Below are 19,797 nucleotides of genomic sequence, written 5' to 3'. Positions count from 1 at the left end.
TAAAAGGATAATGGTGTATAATGAACTACAATTGTGCTTACTACAAGTGAAGAAAAGAAAAGGAAGATTTAAGAAAAGGAAAAGGGTTTATTAACTCTTGGGTGAAAGCTCCATGGTTGAAAAGGTTTCTCGGGCTAAGATGCCTAAATTAAAAAAGAAATTGGCCAGAAGAGGCCAGTGTCATTATTTAGGTATGCAATTAATTCTTTTTGACAGCTCAGTGCTTTGCAACAGAGATCTGGCAAGTAAATATTTTTCAGGGCACAGACAAATAGTCTTGCGACATAGGCTGACTGCTGAGTATCAATAGAGAGACACTGTAACTGAAGATATGGGAAGGAAATGGGACAACCTTTTTTAGATTTTCTCAAACTAAGACTGGATAGATATTTGCTGAGAATGCTTCTGTCTGGATTTCTACAATATTAGTATCAATAGGGGCCAGTTAGGCCATCTAACCAAGGAAACAATGAAATTAATCATTAAACAAATCAACCCAGAGTTCTCACTCAAGACAAAAATATCCAGGCTTAAATGACCAAATTTGGAATAGGTGGAAGGAAAGAGAAGAGGATGATTATCAGCAAAGGGAATAGCACCACTGGAAGACCTAAAGGACCCAGCTGGGGTCTATGTAGTTTCTAAGAGACAACACCAACTTGATGTCACATAATTATTTAATCAATCAATCAATCAGTTTAGGCTACTGAATCCAATCCTGTATTCTGTGCAGATAAAACAACTCTTAAATATCTTTCTCACCTCTGCTTGACCACCTCCAGTGAAGGAGTCCAGAATCACGCTTCTGATTCCTCTCTGCTTTTCTGACCGCATCTCTCCAGGAGCAGCGAGCAGGAGCTGAGCTCAAGGACTAAATCGTTCCTTCCAATCTATGATTTCTCTGAACCCAATTAATTCTACCTTTTGCTCCTTTATACATGACATCCATTCAGGTATCTGGGGTGAATTATCATATCTGTCCCCTGCTTCTTACTCTTTTCTATTTCATGTTTAAAACAGCCAATACTATCAAGCTTTTTAATAGAACTAATTTTTCATTTGTTTGACAAGTTTCATCATGTGCTTTGAGCTTATTCCAATTCACCTACACTATGTTATAATGCTAAAAATCAAAGTTTGTTCCAGTTCTGAGTATGCTGGAATGAACTAACCTTGTTGCAGTAATTGCTAAACAGGAAGCCAGAAATAACTCTATGTCAAAGGCACTACGTAGTAATTACACTTATGTTATGATAATATATTAGCAAAATTCAGTATTTAAATAAGAGAAACTTACTAAAGATTTTGTGAGAGTACGCATTCATCATCATTATATAATGGATGTGTACTAAACTAATTAGCTCCACCTATTCCTTTTAAAAAAAATCCAAAATCCATAATTTCGTGCTTTATTTGCTAGGATCAACTGACAAGGCATTGTTTCTCTATTTGGTTAATTTGCCCCACTGAATAAGGAAGCTTTCTGGGGAATTCTGGAAGTTGAAATCTACACATCTTATAGTTGTCAAGGCTGAAAAATGTAATCTAAGGATTCTAGGACTATTGATTACATTAAGGGAAAAAAAGCCCAAAGGAAGGTTATGGCAAGACTGCATGAAAACTGCATGGCAAAGTCCCAAGAAGTTGAGAAAAGACATTTGTACCATTTTTTTTAATGGAGTGGGATTTTTAATTATACTTATTATGTATTTATTTAGAGTATGACATACAATGTCAGGAAAATCTACATATGCTAGACACACAATGCTGTCCTGACATCCTACAATGCTAGTTCATTCCATTTGGTGCTTGTGCACCTATTATCAATGCACCACAGGGGGCAAACTAGCTTTACACCAATTAGCTAGCGGGGTTCGGGTTGCTATGGTAGCTCATCCAGACTCCTCCTGCCAGTCTCCCCTCGCCTCATGTGGTGATGCTTTGCATCTGGCCAGATCCAGCACTGGTTTCTGCTCTCTGCACACACGAATGCAGCTAGGTTTTTTTCCCCCACTGAAGTGATACCCCAGGGGTAGGCAACCTTGGCTCTTTTATGACTCGTGGACTTCAACTCCCAGAATTACTGAGCCAGCATGGCTGGATCAGGAATTCTGGAAGTCCACGAGTCATAAAAGAGCCAAGGTTGCCTACCCCTGTGATACCCATTTATCTACTTGCAATATTGCCTGCTTGGTGGGCAGGAGCTATGGATCGAGTGACTGGAGCTCACTCTGTCTCATGGAGCCGGGTTTGAACTGCCAGAGCTCACACCATTTCTGGCCGGCAGTTCCAGAGCCATTAAGCCTCTACGCCACCGCATCCCCACCAATTGCACCTCTGAAAGATTTACATTTTTATTTTGCGGGAAGCAGGAACAACTCCAGAAAAAAAAACTTTTCTTTAATCCTCACCTGTTAATTTTATTTCCAGTTTAATGCCATTTTAAAGTGATAGAAGAAAACAATTCCTTGGGTAGTTACGTTGTCGTTGGAGACTGAAAACAGCCACTGATACCTACCCCACATATCAAATGTATAAAGTCAAAATGGATGTTCTACTGTCTCGATCCTGGAAGTGTGGAGGGGGAGGCAATTTGTTCACTGAAAAGTAGCATTTCTGCAGGAATTTTGATTTGCTTTGTCCTCATGTAGCCTTTTGCCTCCCTAAGCAAAACAATTGCAAAAACTGAAGAGATGAGAGCAAGACATCTGGACGGCAGATGTATTGACTTGTCATAATGCATCTTCCCAAAAGGCATTTATATCATATACATCATCCCCATGAGTTTCTGTTGTCCTCTGGAGACTAGCAGTGATGGCTGCCATAGGGCACAGAGTAAAAAAAAATACTTCTATGACATTAATAATGTTATTTTCTTTTTCTTTATATCATAGAGTTGGTAGAGGCCACCTCACCCATCCAACTGACCCCCACCCCACCCCCCACTCAGAACAAAAATTCAGATACAAGCTCTCGCACAATCACAAAGTTGGAAGAGACCATTAAGATCATCAAGAGGTTAACCCTGTACTCAGTGCAAGAAAGCTAACTGATTGAATTATCTCAAGACAAGATGATTGAATGTACCCAGTGGGAATAAGAGTCCATTATCTCACTGGATGATCATTTATACTATCAAATCAACCTTACATTTGTGATTTTTTTGAAGTTCATGTTAAAGACTTATATACTCATTTCATTGTAAAATATTCTAGGGCAGGGGTAGGCAACCTTGGCTCTTTTATGACTCGTGGACTTCAACTCCCAGAATTACTGAGCCAGCCATGCTAAGGGGAAAGGGAGAGTTTCCAAGCTGAGCCATGCTGGCTCAGGAATTCTGGGAGTTGAAGTCCACGAGTCATAAAAGAGCCAAGGTTGCCTACCCCTGTTCTAGGGTATAAAAGTAGCATAAGTAGCACCTAATCAGCTTATTCCCTCTGTCCTGGTTCCAACTCTTCTCAATGGCTATGAGAACTTTCCTTTGTTTTTCTTTTTAATTAAAGCTGAGAGTTCATGGATATTCAATGAAATCAGACATTCCATTCTATTCTTTCTGCCTATTGATTAATTGAATGGTGGGGTAGCCATTAGTGTCCCTTTCCAGTGAAATGTCATTCTCCTGTGTGCTTCACCCCCTCACCCCCAACCCTGATTCCTATATCTGTGCTTTCATTCCTCCTGAATTGGGTGGAATGCTGTTTCTTTCTCCTCCAAGACAAACATGAGAAAAACCCCAAAGATGTTCAACAAATGCAATTCCATGAACATGAAGATCAGGGGAAAAAAGTTAGTAAGCTTCACTCCCTCACCAAGCATTCTTTCTGCATTTTTAAAAATTATTTGTTTCTTTTTGCAAAGATTCATAAGGATACAACTGAAAGATGGAACCTCTGAGAATCTAACTGGAATTTCACATTATAAATAATATAATAAAGCTTGAAGGATGCAGGTCTTATAAGAGTGAAGATCTTATGTGCCCTCCAGATACTACTGAATTACAATTCTCAGTATCCTTCATTACTGGCTATTTAAAGAAGGATCTCTAATGTCTGAAGCAATACCTAGAGCAGAATTTCAGCAACCTTAAGATATGTGTACTTCAACTTCCAGAACTCCCCAGGAAGTTGATTGAGGAATTTTGCGAGTTGAAATTCACATTTCTTAAAGTTGCTGAAAGTAAGAAACATTGACCTAGAGCAGGGGTCCCCAACCCCCAGTCCATGGACCAGTACCGGGTTGTGGCATGCCAGCAACCAGTCCGCACAAACAAGCAAAGCCCCAAGATCAGCCAAGGTCAGCTGGGTGCAGAATTATTCTGTCCGGACTATGATAAGATCTCTTGGTTTCTTCTTTTCCCACTTGCTGGGGAATTCTGGGAACTGAAGCCCATACATCTTCAAGTGGCCAAAGTTGCTGTACCTCACAGTGAATCCAACAACCTTTTACTGAGACAATGAACATTCAACTAGCTAAGGAGACTTTTGCAGCACATACTTACTTGCCTTCCCTCAAATACCCCTAACAATAATGAAACACTGAAATTCCATTTCCCTAAAACTGATAGGTACACATTTATTACTTTTATTTCCATTCTTTCCTTTAAGACAAGGGTCTTCAAGCTTGGCCCTTTTATGATTTGTGGACTTCAACTCCCAGAATTCCTCAGCCAGCAATGCTGGCTGAGGAATTCTGGGACTTGAAGTCCACAAGTCATAAAAGGGCCAAGCTTGAAGACCCCAACTTTAAGACTTTAAGTTGGCACACTTGAGGAAGGGTCACCTGATTATTTTGTTTTCTCACAACAACAACAGCCAACATACAGGAGTAGCAAAGGCATGTTGGATTAGGAGTGAGACCAATAGTTACAAACAATAAGTTTTGCTACCCAAGGTAAACAATACCTTCTAATCATAATACCACATCAACAACACAGCTTGTTTAATTTCCTGCCCACACAACTGGGGAAATAGCTAGGCCTTCAAAATCTTAGGAAAGGGCTGCTGCCACTGGATGTCCAGGTTGATGCTGTTCCACAAGGCAGCAGTGTCACAGAAAAAGTACAACTCCTGAGCCAACAAGATGACATTGTTCAATACAGGAGGAGGGATGCTCCTCCTGCTGGATCTGGTGAGAAGGAGCGGAAGCAGTGAGAGAAATGTCCTGCAAGAAGCCTGGCCTTATGCCTTGTAGGGTTTTATAGGTAACAACCAGCACCTTGAATTGCACTCAGAAACCTATTGGGAACCAATATTATATGAGTACAGTGAAGAATGCCAAAAATTGACTGCATAAATGATTCCACATTAGGTTCCCAATCAGTGGTGAGATTCAAATATGTGAACAACCGGTTCTCTGTGTAGATGCCGCTTCCGGGAAGTCCATTCTTGGCCTGGGCAACAAAAAATTAACTACCGGTTCTGCCAAAGTGGTGCGAACTAGCTGAATCCCACCACTGTTCCCAATCCTTTTCAAGGGCAGCTCCATGTAGAGTATGTTACAGTAATCCATAAAGGAGATGACTAAGGCATAAATTACCACAAACAAGGCCTCTCAGTCCAGTAATGGGCCCAATATGTAGGAGACAAATCTTGCAAAAGTCCAGGTAATGGTTGGGGGAAAACAGAATAAGGGGTCTCTGAACTCTTCAGTGAAAGGTGGGATATAAATTCAAATAAATAAATAGGACTAAAAGATCAAGGATGGAAATGTTTCTTCTAGTTCACTAGCCTGATCACTACCCACTACCCACTAGACTACATTTGATAACCATGAAGAATTGATAACTGCAATGAAAATAAGAACTTCCTTTTCAAGCACAGAGACTTTGCTGCCCAACCCTTCCACATGTTAGGCATTGCTTACCGAGCCCCTGGTTCTGCTGTTCCCATTCAATTGCATTTGGTACATGATAGGCTATTCCAGAGAGCTCTCCTGCAGGACTTTCCAGTCCTTCCAAGGGTTCCTGTGAGGTTTCCCCAGGAACAGTAAAACTGGAGAGGTCAGCATCATCTAAGTTTTCATCTATTAAATTGGGTTCTCTGTCATCATCATTCTCTTCTTCATCCTCATCCATTTCCTCCTCCTCCTCTTCTTCTTCTTCTTCATCCTCTTCTTCCTCCTCCTCTTCCTCTAAAGAGATAGGAATTAAAAAAAAAAGATGATATTGAAAAAAAATCATATCATGATGTTCATTGATGACAAACAGGCCATGAATTGATTTGTACTCCTTTTTTAATGAATTAAAGTAATGATGGAAGATGCTTGAAATAGAGCCTGTTGTCTGGGGGGGAGGGGTTAATTAAAGTCTGTTCCTTGGTGAGTATCTAATGATAGTATTTGAAAAGTTCCAAAGATATGGATATTCATCAAATAAAAAGAGTTTCTTCTTTTCCTCTTGTCTCATAATCTTGGTGAAAACTTTTACCCATCTGTGGAATAAAGAATATCTTAAGAGGAGAGCCTTTCAGTAGAGACACATTACAATCCTAATGTTGACTGGACTATTGATACTCACACCATTAGAAGTAAAAGCATTTAACTTCATTGTGGGGGGGGGGTTTAAATTTCATTTTACCCCTTATAAGTGAATGAAATTTTTGGGAGGCTTAACACACTTATTAGGGGGCTTAATTAGTGGGAACAGAGAGACAAATATTGTGCCACTGAAAATGATCACTTTGCTGTGTAATTCTGGATGCTCCATTTGAATCTGCAAAAAATGGATGCATGCAGCCTATTGGTCATAATGACTAACAGTGACTTAAGAAAGTCTACCCAGGCTTGGTGACCTCCAGATATATTGGATACATTCTACAGATATATCCTACAACTGCTAGCCAGCATGGAAACAGCTTGTAGGCTGGGAATGCTGAGAGTTGGCCTAACACATCTGTAAGGCACTAGATTGGGATGTCAAAAAAGCATTAACAGTGTTTTTAAGAAACTCTTGTTGTTCTTGTGACAGATGCAACTCTGTTTCTACTTCCCAATATTAGAATTTATTCATCATTATCATGCATAGTTTATTCTTTCAATAAAAGCTTTTTTCATGCATCAAATCAGGCTGTAGTAGAGTCCATATTTTTTAAAAAAGAAATAGGAATGCTACCCAATGAATTTTAGTACTTTCATGTCTCCTTTATTTCAAAAGAAAATCATTAAATATCCTAGGTCAAACTAGTAGATATTTGACTCATCAATTCTCATACTTCCAGACATTGTACAAAAGGGTGAATGCGGTGATTTCAGACATCATGGAAAGAAATGCATTGGTTCTTGCCTATCTCTAAAATATTTTGCTCTAATACTGCATTACCAATTACATTACATTCCTCAGTATTAGAAAGAAAAGGAAACATTGCCATCAGTTGGTCATAAGCAGGCCCTGCAATCTTCAAGAAAGTTCAGAAGGAAAGACATCATAAGAGAAAATGCCTGCAATTAATCAGGAAATAAAATCGTAGTATTTCCATTTTTGTGTGTTTCCTCTTTAAAGTATCAAAATAAATGCATAAACTAAAAATAATAAAGTTACAGTTAAAAGTAATAGGATTAAAGTGGGTGTTAACTACAGATTTCTATCACTCAGATACACACATAGAATAAAAACAGAAGACAAACAAATTAAGAATTTTGCCTATTTTGATACCTTTGTCAAGCTTGATCTATGCTTAGGATCTGTACACAACACCTACAGTATAAGCACCAATGTGCACACAAACAGTTCTGTTGGTACCTTCCAACTTTCTGCAGAAACACCTTATTTTAATTTTGATAAATCTAAAAAAGGAGGTAGCATGCTGTGAAGGAAACCACCAGCCTTTAGAAACATCTTTGTAAATTAAAAATGGTGGGTGGCTGTCCCTTAGCACCTTGTCATAAAATGTGTTCACCTGCCAAGAAAGAGAAGACAAATAAGCTGGGGGCTGGAAGACAGTTCTGGATGGCTGCAAAGAAGCTTGTCAGTTTGCTTTCTGATGAATTGCCACTCTGTGGTTGGTCCTGCCCAGGGTAGCAGCCATTTTGTCAATGGGCAAGCATAGCTAACAGCTATTTTCTCTGAAGACCCATATCTCACATACAATGTACTTACTAACAACAACAACAAAAAGTGGATCCTATCAATAAACCAAAGACATCCTAGATTTTGGCTGAGTGCAATATAGAACCCAACCAATGTGGCATTATTTGTTTATTTGTTTATTTATATACTGCCTTCATTATTTTTATAGCTTATTATTTATAAGAAATGATTATTTAAATAGAAATATTTAATGCATAGCTTTATTATTTGATGATACCACTCTAATGGCAGAAAGTGAAGAGGAACTAAAGAGCCTCTTGATGCGGGTGAAGAAGGAGAGTGCAAAAGTTGGCTTGAAACTCAACATTAAGAAAACCAAAATCATGGCATCCGGCCCTCTCAATTCCTGGCAAATAGATGGGGAAGAAATGGAGGTAGTGACAGATTTTATTTTTCTGGGCTCCAAGATCACCTCAGATGGGGACTGCAGCCAAGAAATTAAAAGACGCTTGCTCCTGGGGAGGAAAGCTATGGCAAATCTAGACAGCATACTAAAAAGCAGAGACATCACCCTGCCAACAAAAGTGCGTATAGTCCAGGCCATGGTTTTCCCAGTTGCAATGTATGGCTGTGAAAGTTGGACCATAAGAAAGGCTGAGCGCAAAAGAATTGAGGCCTTTGAACTATGGTGCTGGAGAAGACTCCTGCGAGTCCCTTGGACTGCAAGGCGTTCAAACCGGTCAGTCCTAGAAGAGATCAACCCCGACTGCTCTTTGGAAGGCCAGATCCTGAAGTTGAAACTCAAGTACTTTGGCCACCTAATGAGAAGGAAGGATTCACTGGAGAAGAGCCTAATGCTGGGAAAGATTGAGGGCAATAGAAGAAGGGGACGACAGAGAATGAGATGGCTGGATGGAGTCACTGAAGCAGTAGGTGTGAATTTAAATGGACTCCAGAAGATGGTAGAGGACAGGAAGACCTGGAGGAATGTTGTCCATGGGGTCGCGATGGGTCGGACACGACTTCGCAATTAACAACAACAACATTATTTGATAGCTTATTATCCCAGCTTATTCAGCCAACTAATTAAAAAAGCATGTCTCAGTGAACGACAATGTATGAATCCAGCCACACGTTCCACCCAGCCCCCTCCACCCAAAGAAATAATTATTGCTCTATAATTAGGAAATATTTGATTTAATGAACAATTGCGCAAAGGCTCTACAGATAGCCTTAAATGTCAAGGTCCTCTCACATTCTATACTCCTAGATTTTAACTTTTAACTTATTTTTGTTTCATCCTAGCTCCTTTTACAGGTGTACTGCATTCTATATGGTGTTTATGCTTTTGTTTTCACTGTACACCATCCACCACCCAGTCCCTCTGAGGGTGAGATGGGTGGTAATTAATTTTGATAAATATTTCCATTATAAAAATCTGTTTATTCTTCGAAATGCATCACACCAAAGTATGAAATGTAATTAATGACAGAAAAAAACAACCTTAAGGACCCAGTTTTTAGGATGGGGGGCAGAGAGATTAAGCTTGTTCTGTAGGGCAATAGATTCAAAATTTTCAGCCCTATAACTTCTACACATCTGTGCCATCTTTGATCAGATTCACAGTGCAGTATGTGATGTCCATATCTGGATAAGATGTTAAATGGTTTGTCCCAGGATTAATAAACAATATCACAGGCTGATATTCCCCATTCTGGTCTCCAGAGAGAGAGGTGTAATTGTTGCAAAATAAGACCAGTCACTGCTCCCATCCCTTTTTAATACCCACAAATGAAACTGATTTTTTTTAAAAAATACCAAATATGCTTGGCAATTATACCAATGTAATGAAAAAACAGAAAATTGTTACTGTGTTATGGTACAGATGTCCAATCACATCTGGATGGCAGCTGAGGACCCTCCTCAAAAAGTTTGCTCCTGTGAAATCTCACAGGTGCCTGATGCCCTGTTCTTTTATTTTTGTTTTTATTACAAAACATTCTGATACCTTCATCTCCACAAGGTGTCTTCCAAATGTTTGGGGACTACGATTCCCAGAAACCTTAACCAAAGGCTCCCTTACATCAGCTGGTCACATCCTTGCCAAAACATCCACAACTCATATGGATATATCCCTTGGATATATACTCTTGGAAAAATATCTGTAAGAGTTAACTTTGAAATTTCCATCCCATTTGTAAGTGTTCTCTCCCTTCCCAGATTGAGGTTAATTTTGTCTACTCAACCAGGACACTAGAATGCCTCCGACTCCAAGATTTATTATGAGATTGCAAAGCCAAGTCATGCAGACAGGGATTTGTTCAATAACACAGGATAGGCAAGACCCTGATACTAGAAAAAACAAGAACATTGATGATTAAGTGAGAAAGAAGTACAAGATTACATATGTAATTGGTTACAAATTAATTATAAAAAGAGAAAGCTTTGTCTTTGACTAAGCCTGAATCTCTATTTTATACCCGCTAAATGACAAACCAGAGCTTCAGCTAGCTCCAATTGCCCTGATCAACTGCCGTGATCAGCTTAACCATAAATACTGTACAATAGACACTATTCTTATTCTGCGACTCATGGATGGCTTTGCACAACTGCAGGAACAGCAGGAGGCAGTCTCTCTGTGCTACTATCCCATCATTGCACCAAAATTTAATCAAACTCCTAGAAAAGTTCTCTCATTGGAATAAATCTTGTCCAGAAAATCATTAGTACATTAATTAAAACAGGTCAAATGGGTTGGTAGTGATTACAGAAAAGAAAAAAGCAAGTAACTCAATTTAAAGAATGATTACTAATTAAAAACAGGAAGCTAATCTGATGTTATCCCCAAGCAAGGAAATCCATCTATGCCACTTCATGTCCCTTCTCCCTCCATGATTTATAAAGCCTCTGTCCTTTAAGAGCTTAGTCAGGTACCTACTTCGTAAAAATGGAGAAACCAAGAGCAGGTGGTAAGAGCTCTAGGGGTGATATGTTTAGGGGAGGGGGGTTAATCCTTATACAGTGTTCAGAGTCATTTGTGTGAGATGGATGGCCTCAAAAAATGGATGATAGATGATAGATAGATAGATAGATAGATAGATAGATAGATAGATAGATAGATAGATAGATAGATAGATAGATAGATATTCAAATCTTTGCAATTGATGCAACCTGCTTTTTTAAAATAAATGTTGCTGAAACCCATTTACCAGAAAGTTAACTGATATGGCTGTCCCCTGCTCTTCCCATCAGTCTCCTTTCCTAATTTTTTTCTACTACAGTTTACTTTTATTTTAGTCTGGCGGAAACATTTTTCAAAGCTTTCACTAGGCCTACAACCATAACCCGCTCCCTTTTCGTATTCTAAAACTTTGATCAGGCTTATCACCTTCTCGGATAGACAAGTTTCCTATTTTCTCCAGCAATCCCCCTCTACTTGCCTCAAAGAATAACAAAGTTCAGAGACCTTTGACTGTGAATACATGACCTTTGTCTTTCCAATAAATGTTGAGGGTTTAACATCAGAGTACAGAAATGAAGCTACTCCACTAACATAAAAAACATTCTTGAGACACATTTCCCCATGTTCAGAGATACTGAATGCTGAAACTTATAATCATCTATTAAGCCCTGGGTAAAGAAACAATGTAGTGTGAAATCTAGCGTTAACTCTTAATTCACATGTTTACAGTTTATTCAAAAAGTATTTTATTTACTTATTTATTAAACGTTTATGTCGCTCATCTTGCACTTCAAGGCAACTCTGCATTTAATCTGTCTGTGGCATAATCATGCTGGACCAAGAATATTTGAATAGTTTTGACTTCCTTAAAAACCTTGATGTCAAATTTGGTAAAAAATAGTTCTGGTAAGCAATAAAATGACAACTTGGGACCAAGGAGAGAGAGACAGAAACAGACAAAGATCTGTCTCCAAGTCAGTCTTGACTCCTTGCAACTGCATGTACAAGCCCATGCATTTTTCTAGGCAACATTTCCAGAACTAATTTACCATTGCCTTCTTCCTAGGCTAGGGCTAAGTCAAAGTGACTGTGTACTCGAAAGCCATCCAATTGGATTCTATGCTTTATGGCAGGTTTAAGATTTACAACTTACTTACAACTTTGCTAAATTTCAGTCCCACAAGAGTCATAGATCCTGCATTTTGGACATGTTCTATAACCCATTTGAGGGATTTCGATTCCAAATGATACATTCTTTCACTCAAGTTACCAACAACCGAACAGACATAAGAGTTTTTGTATTACCATATATAGATATTTGGACCATTACACTCTTACAGTCAATTCCTGTTGGGGAGTATCCATATTTTAAAGAGTCCTGTTCAAATCATCTTACTTAAGTACCTTCTGATTCCAGCCTTTCCAGCCCATAAGTTGAAGCTGTTGTGATTCGGTGGGCAGCTAGAACTGTGGTTTGCCTTGTAGAAGATGCCAAAGAAGGCAGAGATGTCATAGTCTCCATTGTGCCAACAGTCATTTCAGTTGGCACCCTCAGATCAGCCAGCGTCGCAGGAATATAGGCAACAGAAATGATCTCTTTATTCTCTAGGAGGGTGACAGGTTCTGGAAGCCAAGCAAGAATCACAAGTGAGACCTATAAGATTGCACACTGTGACTAAGAAAGATGTCTCATAATTTTCATCATCCTTAACCAATGGCTGGAGATAAAAACCCCAGTCAATACTAGCAGATGGAAATAGGTGAGAATATGTATTTCATACATGTGGAAACTCTTGGCACATGAATTAAGGATGATTCCCAAATGTTTTGAAGCTATTTGAATTGGTGTACATCTTCTTACGGTAAATAATTCCACCACTTCATTATATGGTGTATGAAGAAAAAAATTCTTCCAGTGTACCCTGAATCTCTAACAATCTCTTTCAATGGATGTTCTTGGGATCTAATATTAGAGTTGAAAGAAAACTTCTACTATCTAGTTCAGTGTTTCTCAACCTTGGGGGTTTGAAGCTGGCTGGGGAATTCTGGGAGTTGAAGTCCACACATCTTTAAGTCCCCAAGGATGAGAAACACTGAAATAGTTGGTTGCAATTGTATTTAATGTAATATATTAATTTACTTGGACAATTACTTTTCAGAATATATATCTCAAAATAGTTTATAATGCAAAGTAAACTGCCATGTAATATAAAAATTAAGGAAAACTACAAACACAGACATTATACAAATGCAAAAAGGAAAACAAACACTATAGCGTGCACTGATACATTAAATCTCCTAGTCCCCAAAAGTATATAAATTTAAAAACAAAAAAAAAAGACTTTTTCTTACTCACCTCCTGCCTAACGGGTTATAAGGGCAGGGTTATTAACCAGGACAGTACTTCAATAGAAAACTTAAGGTTTGAGTGAACGGATATGAGATTTAGCATTCTTAAAACCATGTATTTTTTTCATAACAGTTAATATAGTAAATTAGATTAGACTACAGATAGTCCTCGACTTATAACAGTTCACTTAGTGATCATTAAAAGTTACAATGGCATTGAAAAAGGTAACTTATGACCATTTTTCACACTTATGACCATTGCAACATCTCCATGGTCATGTAATTTACATGCGAATGCTTGACAACTGACTCACTTTTATGATGGTTGCAGTGTCCCGGGGTCATGTGATCAGCTTTTATGACCTTCTGACAAGCAAAGACAATGGGGAAACCAGATTCACTTAACAACCATGTTACTAATTTAACAGCTTAACAAACATGGCAAGAAAAGTTGTAAAACTCACTTAACAACTGTCTCAATTAGCAACATAAATTTGGGGTTCAATTGTGGTCGTATGTCAAGGACTACCTATATTTGCCTATCTAGCAAATTTGGATTTCTTTTCTTGCAAGCATTAAACCACAATAAACATAAAGATAGCTCTTACACTCAAATTAATTTTGACTAACTGCTATATGAAGCTTAGTACCATAGGATGCCCATGCCCGTTGAGTGTTATTGAACTCAATTAAAACTCCCAGAAGCTCCAGCCAACTTGATGAATAGTGAGGGATACCATGAGCAAATAATTCAGCCAGGCATGAAGTGTCAGACTTCTGCCTACTGGAATTAGAAGCAACTTTCCAAAGTCTCACAGAGAAGGATCTCTCCCATCAACCATTCAACTGGGGTGTCAGAGACTGACTCAGAATTAAATTAAGGGGGCAAAATCCAACCAACCTTCAACTTCCACCATTTTCGCTGGGAGATGGGTAGAAGGAGGAGACACTGTAGGAGCAACAGTTTCTAATATCCTCAAGAGTTGGGAGGTGCTGGAAACTGTTGATATCTGAGTTGCCAACTCTATTTCTTTCTCCATCACATTTTGTGATTCTATAATCTTCTGGGTAGGCAGGCCTCCTGAGATCACAGGTGATGGCACAGTAGCAGCATCAGGGAAGGCTGTGGCTGTTCCTTCAATAAAAAGAGGATTGAAAAAGAGGTTGAAAACTATGGTTTCTAAAGAGCATTACTATCTTTGTTGCTCAGTTTTCAAAGAAAATTGTCTTCCTAATATATCTTGCATTACAATCGAACCATATAAATGCACATATATCATTATCACAGTTAATAAGCACAAAAACATTTTAAAATATGAAATATATGACATTTAAGACAGCAGCATTTAAAACATGAAAAAAAAACAGAAGCAAAAGCTTTGAAGTTCCTATTTTACACAAGGAGAAGTGGATGCATAACCCCACAGGTCACCTAAGCTTGTTCTCCCACATCACCTTCCAGATGTCACTAATCCAATTCAGTATATCCTTCCTATTAATCATGTTGATTGGATCTGATATGCACTCTAGTTCAGCAGTGAGAGTTGAAGGTTCCTGCTGCTGCACATGGCTTCATGTGCTCTCTAAACAATAACAATAAAAATTGCCTTTTGGAGTAGGTGGCTATTATTATTATTATAATTATTATTATTAATAATAATAATAATAATAATAATAATAATAATAATAATAATAATGAGTAGAAAAGAGACATGGCAAGGCAAAGTATTATATGACTAGTACACAAAAACAAGCAGGCAAAGCAGATAGCAAATAGACCTGGCAATGGTTAAGAGCAGGAAAATGGAAGAAGACAGAAGTGCTAATCCTGGCTGCACAAAACCAAGTCTTATGAACAAATGCATACAAAGCCAGAATTGAAAAGACGGCAACAGAGAGAAATGTCAGTTCTGCAAAGAAGCTGAAGAAACAGTGAACCACCGAGTTAGCTGCTGCAAGAAGATCATACAGACTGACTACAAACAATAGCATGACAAAGTAGCAACAGTGGTGCATTGATATGTCTCCATGAAATACCATTTGTCTGCAAGCAAGAACTGGTGAGACCACAAAATAGATAAAATAATAGAATATGAAAAGGTTAAAGTGCCCTTGGACTGTAGAGTACAGACAAGCAAGCATCTGCCACTTAACACCCCAGACTTAGCAACTATTGAGAAGAAAGATAAAAAGTCTGGGTAAATGAATCAGTACCTGGAAAAAACTGAATAGAAGAGAACGAACTGGGGGGGGGGACACAAAATACAAAGACCTTCAAATAAAAGTAGAATGACTCTGGCAAAAGAAGGCAAAGATAGTACCAACAGTTACAGACACCTTAGATGAAATCCAAAACATCTGGAGCACCACTTGAACATTATTGACACTGACAAAATCATCATCAATCATTTGCAAAAGCAGCTTTACTTGGAACAGTGTCACGCTGTGACAATGGATATCGCCGCTCTGACAACTGAGAACCATCAGCCATTTTTACTTTTGCTTTTAACATGCCTTTCTATTCTTTTAGAGTTCAGATGTAGAAAGGGGGATGGGGTAAATGCCTGAAGGTTTAGCTAGCCATAACAATATAGAAGTGTGGGAACTCAAGGACATGTTCTGATAAGCTTTTGGCTGGCGGAGAGGCTGGAGAGAAAAGCAGAGAAAAGCCCGTGTGTTGTGCTAATTGGGGGATGTGATTTATGACAGCTCTTGTGGGATGGCAATTGCAATTTGTTACTTTGTATCTGGGAGGAGGGAATCTCATTCTTGGATTCAACTATGTAAGTGCTGATACTTTATTTCCTAATAAAATATTCTTTAAGGAAGAAATCTTGCCTTGAAGTTTTTTTAACCGGTTTCATCTATCAGAACCATGACATTAACCCAAGAATCCATTCTGCTCTAACATCCTTGGGGTCCTGAGCTCCAGTCACCATCCCAATTCAGAGAGGAGGTTGACAAAGATTCAGGGAAGATGGAGAATGGAGAAAAAAGATGCATCCACAGCCAGCATCCCGACCACAACAACTGCCTCAGCGGAGGGAGCTCAAGCTCTTGCATCATTGGAGAAAGTGAGTTCAGAACTTTTGGCAGCAGGAGCAAGACCCAAACCGCGGGAGCTATTGTGGTCCTCGGAGTGGACCTTGCCCAGTGAAGACCCTAAGCATCCTGAGGCAGCCCAATCAAAGAAGCGTTCTTCAAGAGTGGCTGAGTCGGAGTTGCAAGCGGGTGCCTCACGGGAATCATGCTCCCCCGAATGGAGAAGAACTAAAAGGTTGGTAGTGGCAGAAGATTCGGATGAGTGGAGGTACCTGTCTGCAGTCTGTAGCCAATCGGTGGAGAAGTTTGAAGACAGAAGTGAGAAGCGAAGGACAGGTCACCCACTCTTTGCCCACTAGTGAGCATGATGACCGGTAAGGTCAGCACCACTCTATGCCCAGAAGAAGCCCTAGTCCCAGTGATGGAGCTCGGGCAACAACTCCACGTGACAATTCCACGCTCAGAGCCACCATCATCGATCTCAAGCCCAGCATCCTGCAACAATACCCTTAACATCATCAAATAATCATATCTGCTTACCCAGCCCCTTGGGGAGATAGGCAGATTAAAAATGCCAAATCTAGTCTAAACATCTGATTATGCAACCAACCATAATAATAGTAAATACAGGCAGAAATGCTCCAAAGGGTTTTTGTTATCACATTTTATTTGTTAAATATGAACAGCAGATGGCAGCAATGGTGGATTCATTAAGCCAGATCAGACCTAAAAGTAGTCCTATGAGAAAGCCAGAGAAAGCCCAGGCCCTGGGCTTGACTAAGAAATCAAAAGAATAACCCGTATCTATATGCCAAGGAAGCTCCATGGATAGGTCCATACAGTCATCAGGAGTTGAGCTCATCTCCAAGAAATCTACCTTTTTTAAAAGAATTAATATCTCTGCTGCATACAGATATTCCTCGACTTACAACCACAATCGAGCCCTAAAATTTCTGCTGTTAAGTGAGATATTTGTTAAGTGAGTTTTGCCTTATTTTATGAACTTTCTTGCCACAGTTAAGTGAATCCCTGCAGTTGATAAGTTAGTAACTTGGACGTTAAGTGAATCTGGTTCCCCATTGACTTGGCTTGTCAAAATAGTGTGAAAGGGGGTCACATGACCTTGGGACACAGCAATGGTCATAAGTATTGTGGGAAGAATTCAATTGTATTAACAATTGGGAAATCTTACAAAAGTAAATAATGATCATTATTAATAATCTAGAACTGAGCCAATAGTTTCACATTTTCAAAAACATTAACTATACTTCTTATTATAATGAGGCTAATTCATCGAAATATTCTTTTCAGGATTAATGGACTCTTCAATGGATGTTTAAAAGGGGGTTCTATTCACAGGTACAATAAATCTGAAATCATGTCTTCTCTTACGCATGAAACCCAGCTGGGTGACTTTGGGCCCAGCATTCTCTCTCAGCCCAACTTACTTTATTGTTGAGGGGGGAATAGAGGCAGGAGCATTATGTATGCCATCTTGAGTTGTACAAAATAAACGTGGGATAGAAATCTAATAGTTATTATAATTTTAACACACGATTTACATATATGTTTACATAAGAGCTGTGATGGTGCAGTGGTTAGAGTGCAGTATTGCAGACTAATTATGCTGATTACTGACTGCTGGCAGTTCGAATCTTGCCGGCTCAAGGTTGACTCAATCTTCCATCCTTCCAAAGTCAGTAAAATGAGGACCCAGATTGTTGGGGGCAATATGCTGACTCTGCTTAGAGAGGGATATAAAACACTGTGAAATGGTATATAAGTCTAAGTTCTATTGCTCTGTTTTCTTGTTGCTCCCTACTGGATGAATGTTCATGACACTGTTTTTGAGATAAGAATTAAATTGTGTTAGCACATTGATAAATCATATTCCTAACATTTGAATTCAACCATTTGTAAAAAACATTTGGATTTATCATACATGAATTGTTGCAAGAAATATTGTTAAGTGTTCCTGGAAATATGAAAATCCTATAGGAAATTTATGTATTCTGTATAAGGAACAGTTGTATATTTAATTTGTGTGAAAGAGAACTTGAGAATTCTTGAAAGAGGTAAGAGATGTGACTGATGCAGAAAAAAATATTTTCAAAGTAACAAAGATTACAGATTTCAAAACAAACTAGAATGGAGACTTTGAATTTTCAATGGCAACTGTATGTTCCACAATTTCAATTTTCCTATCAACTTTGAAAATTGTCCACTAATTCTGGACAGCTCTGTAACTGAACTAATAGGCAAATAATTTTGTTTTCTCTTCTTTCTTTCCTTAGACTATTGGTAAGTAAATTTTGAGTTGTAGAGTGTACTGACTGAAAAAGAAATAACCTCCCACTTTCCAAACATCATCCTTGTTTAATGAAGGAAAAAGAATCTAAATAAAGATGATGGCATTGCCACAGCCCTTCCTGCCTCTGAGGATCTTCCAAAAATTGTATTAACTCTTAACTCTTCTGAGATTTCAGACAAGATTTTTAATCTTGAATTGCTTATACAGTGGTACCTTGGTACTCAACTGCTTTGAAACTCATTGGATTTGGTACTCAGTGCATTCTGATGTGAAAATTTTGTCCAGATACACATCATTTGTTTGGTACTTAAGGCAAAAGCTAGAACTTGTTGGTGTTGGCTAGAAAAGGGGCGTTGACTTACCTGAACGCCTTTTCTCAGCACGGAGATGGATAATCCACGCAGTGGGTTGAGACTGTATTCCTGGCCAATCAGATCAGTCAGCCAAAGTTGCCACGCCCCGTCTTGGACCATGATCCTCCAGTCTTGACTCGAGCGCAGCCATTGACTGACAGTAAGACGTTTTGGCTCCACTAAATATACCCTATTATTCTAGTCTATAAGGGTGGGTGTGGATTATCCATCTCCGTGCTGAGAAAAGGCGTTCAGGTAAGTCAACGCCCCTTCTCCAGCACTGGAGATGGATAATCCACGCAGTGGGACATACCAAAGCCTATTGTCCCTTGGGTTGGGGAATAGACTGGTCCAGTGTGTAACTTTGGTCTAGCACCTGCTGGAGAACCCTCCTACCGAAGGAGGCCTCTGCAGAAGAGTACCTGTCGATTTTGTAATGACGAATGAATGGAGAGGGCGAGGCCCAAGTGGCTGCCCTGCATACCTCTTCAATAGAAGCCTGCATGGCCCATGCTGCTGAGGTGGCAGCACTCCTTGTGGAATGGGCTGTGATATGCTTGGGGACTTGCAAGGACTCCGCCTGGTATGCCCCCGTGATGCATGCCCTAATCCACCTACCGATGGTAGAGGACGAGACCTTCCGGCCCCTAGTAGCAGGGTTGAAGGATATGAAAAGCGCTTCCGAGCGTCGGAATTCCGCTGTGCGTGAAATGTAATGTCTTAGTGCCCTGCGTACGTCCAAGGTGTGCCATTGTTG

At 39.3% G+C, this 19,797-nt stretch overlaps 1 protein-coding gene across 5 annotated transcripts in view; it reads right to left on the bottom strand.

Moving 5' to 3' along the window:
- The window catches only part of ARMH4 (armadillo like helical domain containing 4), a 72,955-nt gene that overhangs the window by 20,815 nt on the left and 32,343 nt on the right, over positions 1–19,797 (bottom strand). For all 5 annotated transcript variants that reach the window (XM_039321433.1, XM_039321440.1, XM_039321459.1 and 2 more), the window contains 3 exons: positions 14,236–14,469; positions 12,390–12,608; positions 5,863–6,129 (listed from right to left, as the gene is read on the bottom strand). In XM_039321433.1, coding sequence (XP_039177367.1) covers positions 5,863–6,129; positions 12,390–12,608; positions 14,236–14,469 — 720 coding nt within the window. The remainder of the gene's footprint in view (positions 1–5,862; positions 6,130–12,389; positions 12,609–14,235; positions 14,470–19,797) is intronic.

Source organism: Crotalus tigris, unplaced genomic scaffold (genome assembly GCF_016545835.1).
Source record: "Crotalus tigris isolate CLP2741 ecotype Arizona unplaced genomic scaffold, ASM1654583v1 scf7180000017605.3043972, whole genome shotgun sequence".
In the NCBI taxonomy this organism is placed as follows: domain Eukaryota; kingdom Metazoa; phylum Chordata; class Lepidosauria; order Squamata; family Viperidae; genus Crotalus; species Crotalus tigris.
The sequence above is the reverse complement of the archived record's forward strand: the minus strand, read 5'-3'. Positions and strand labels throughout refer to the sequence as shown.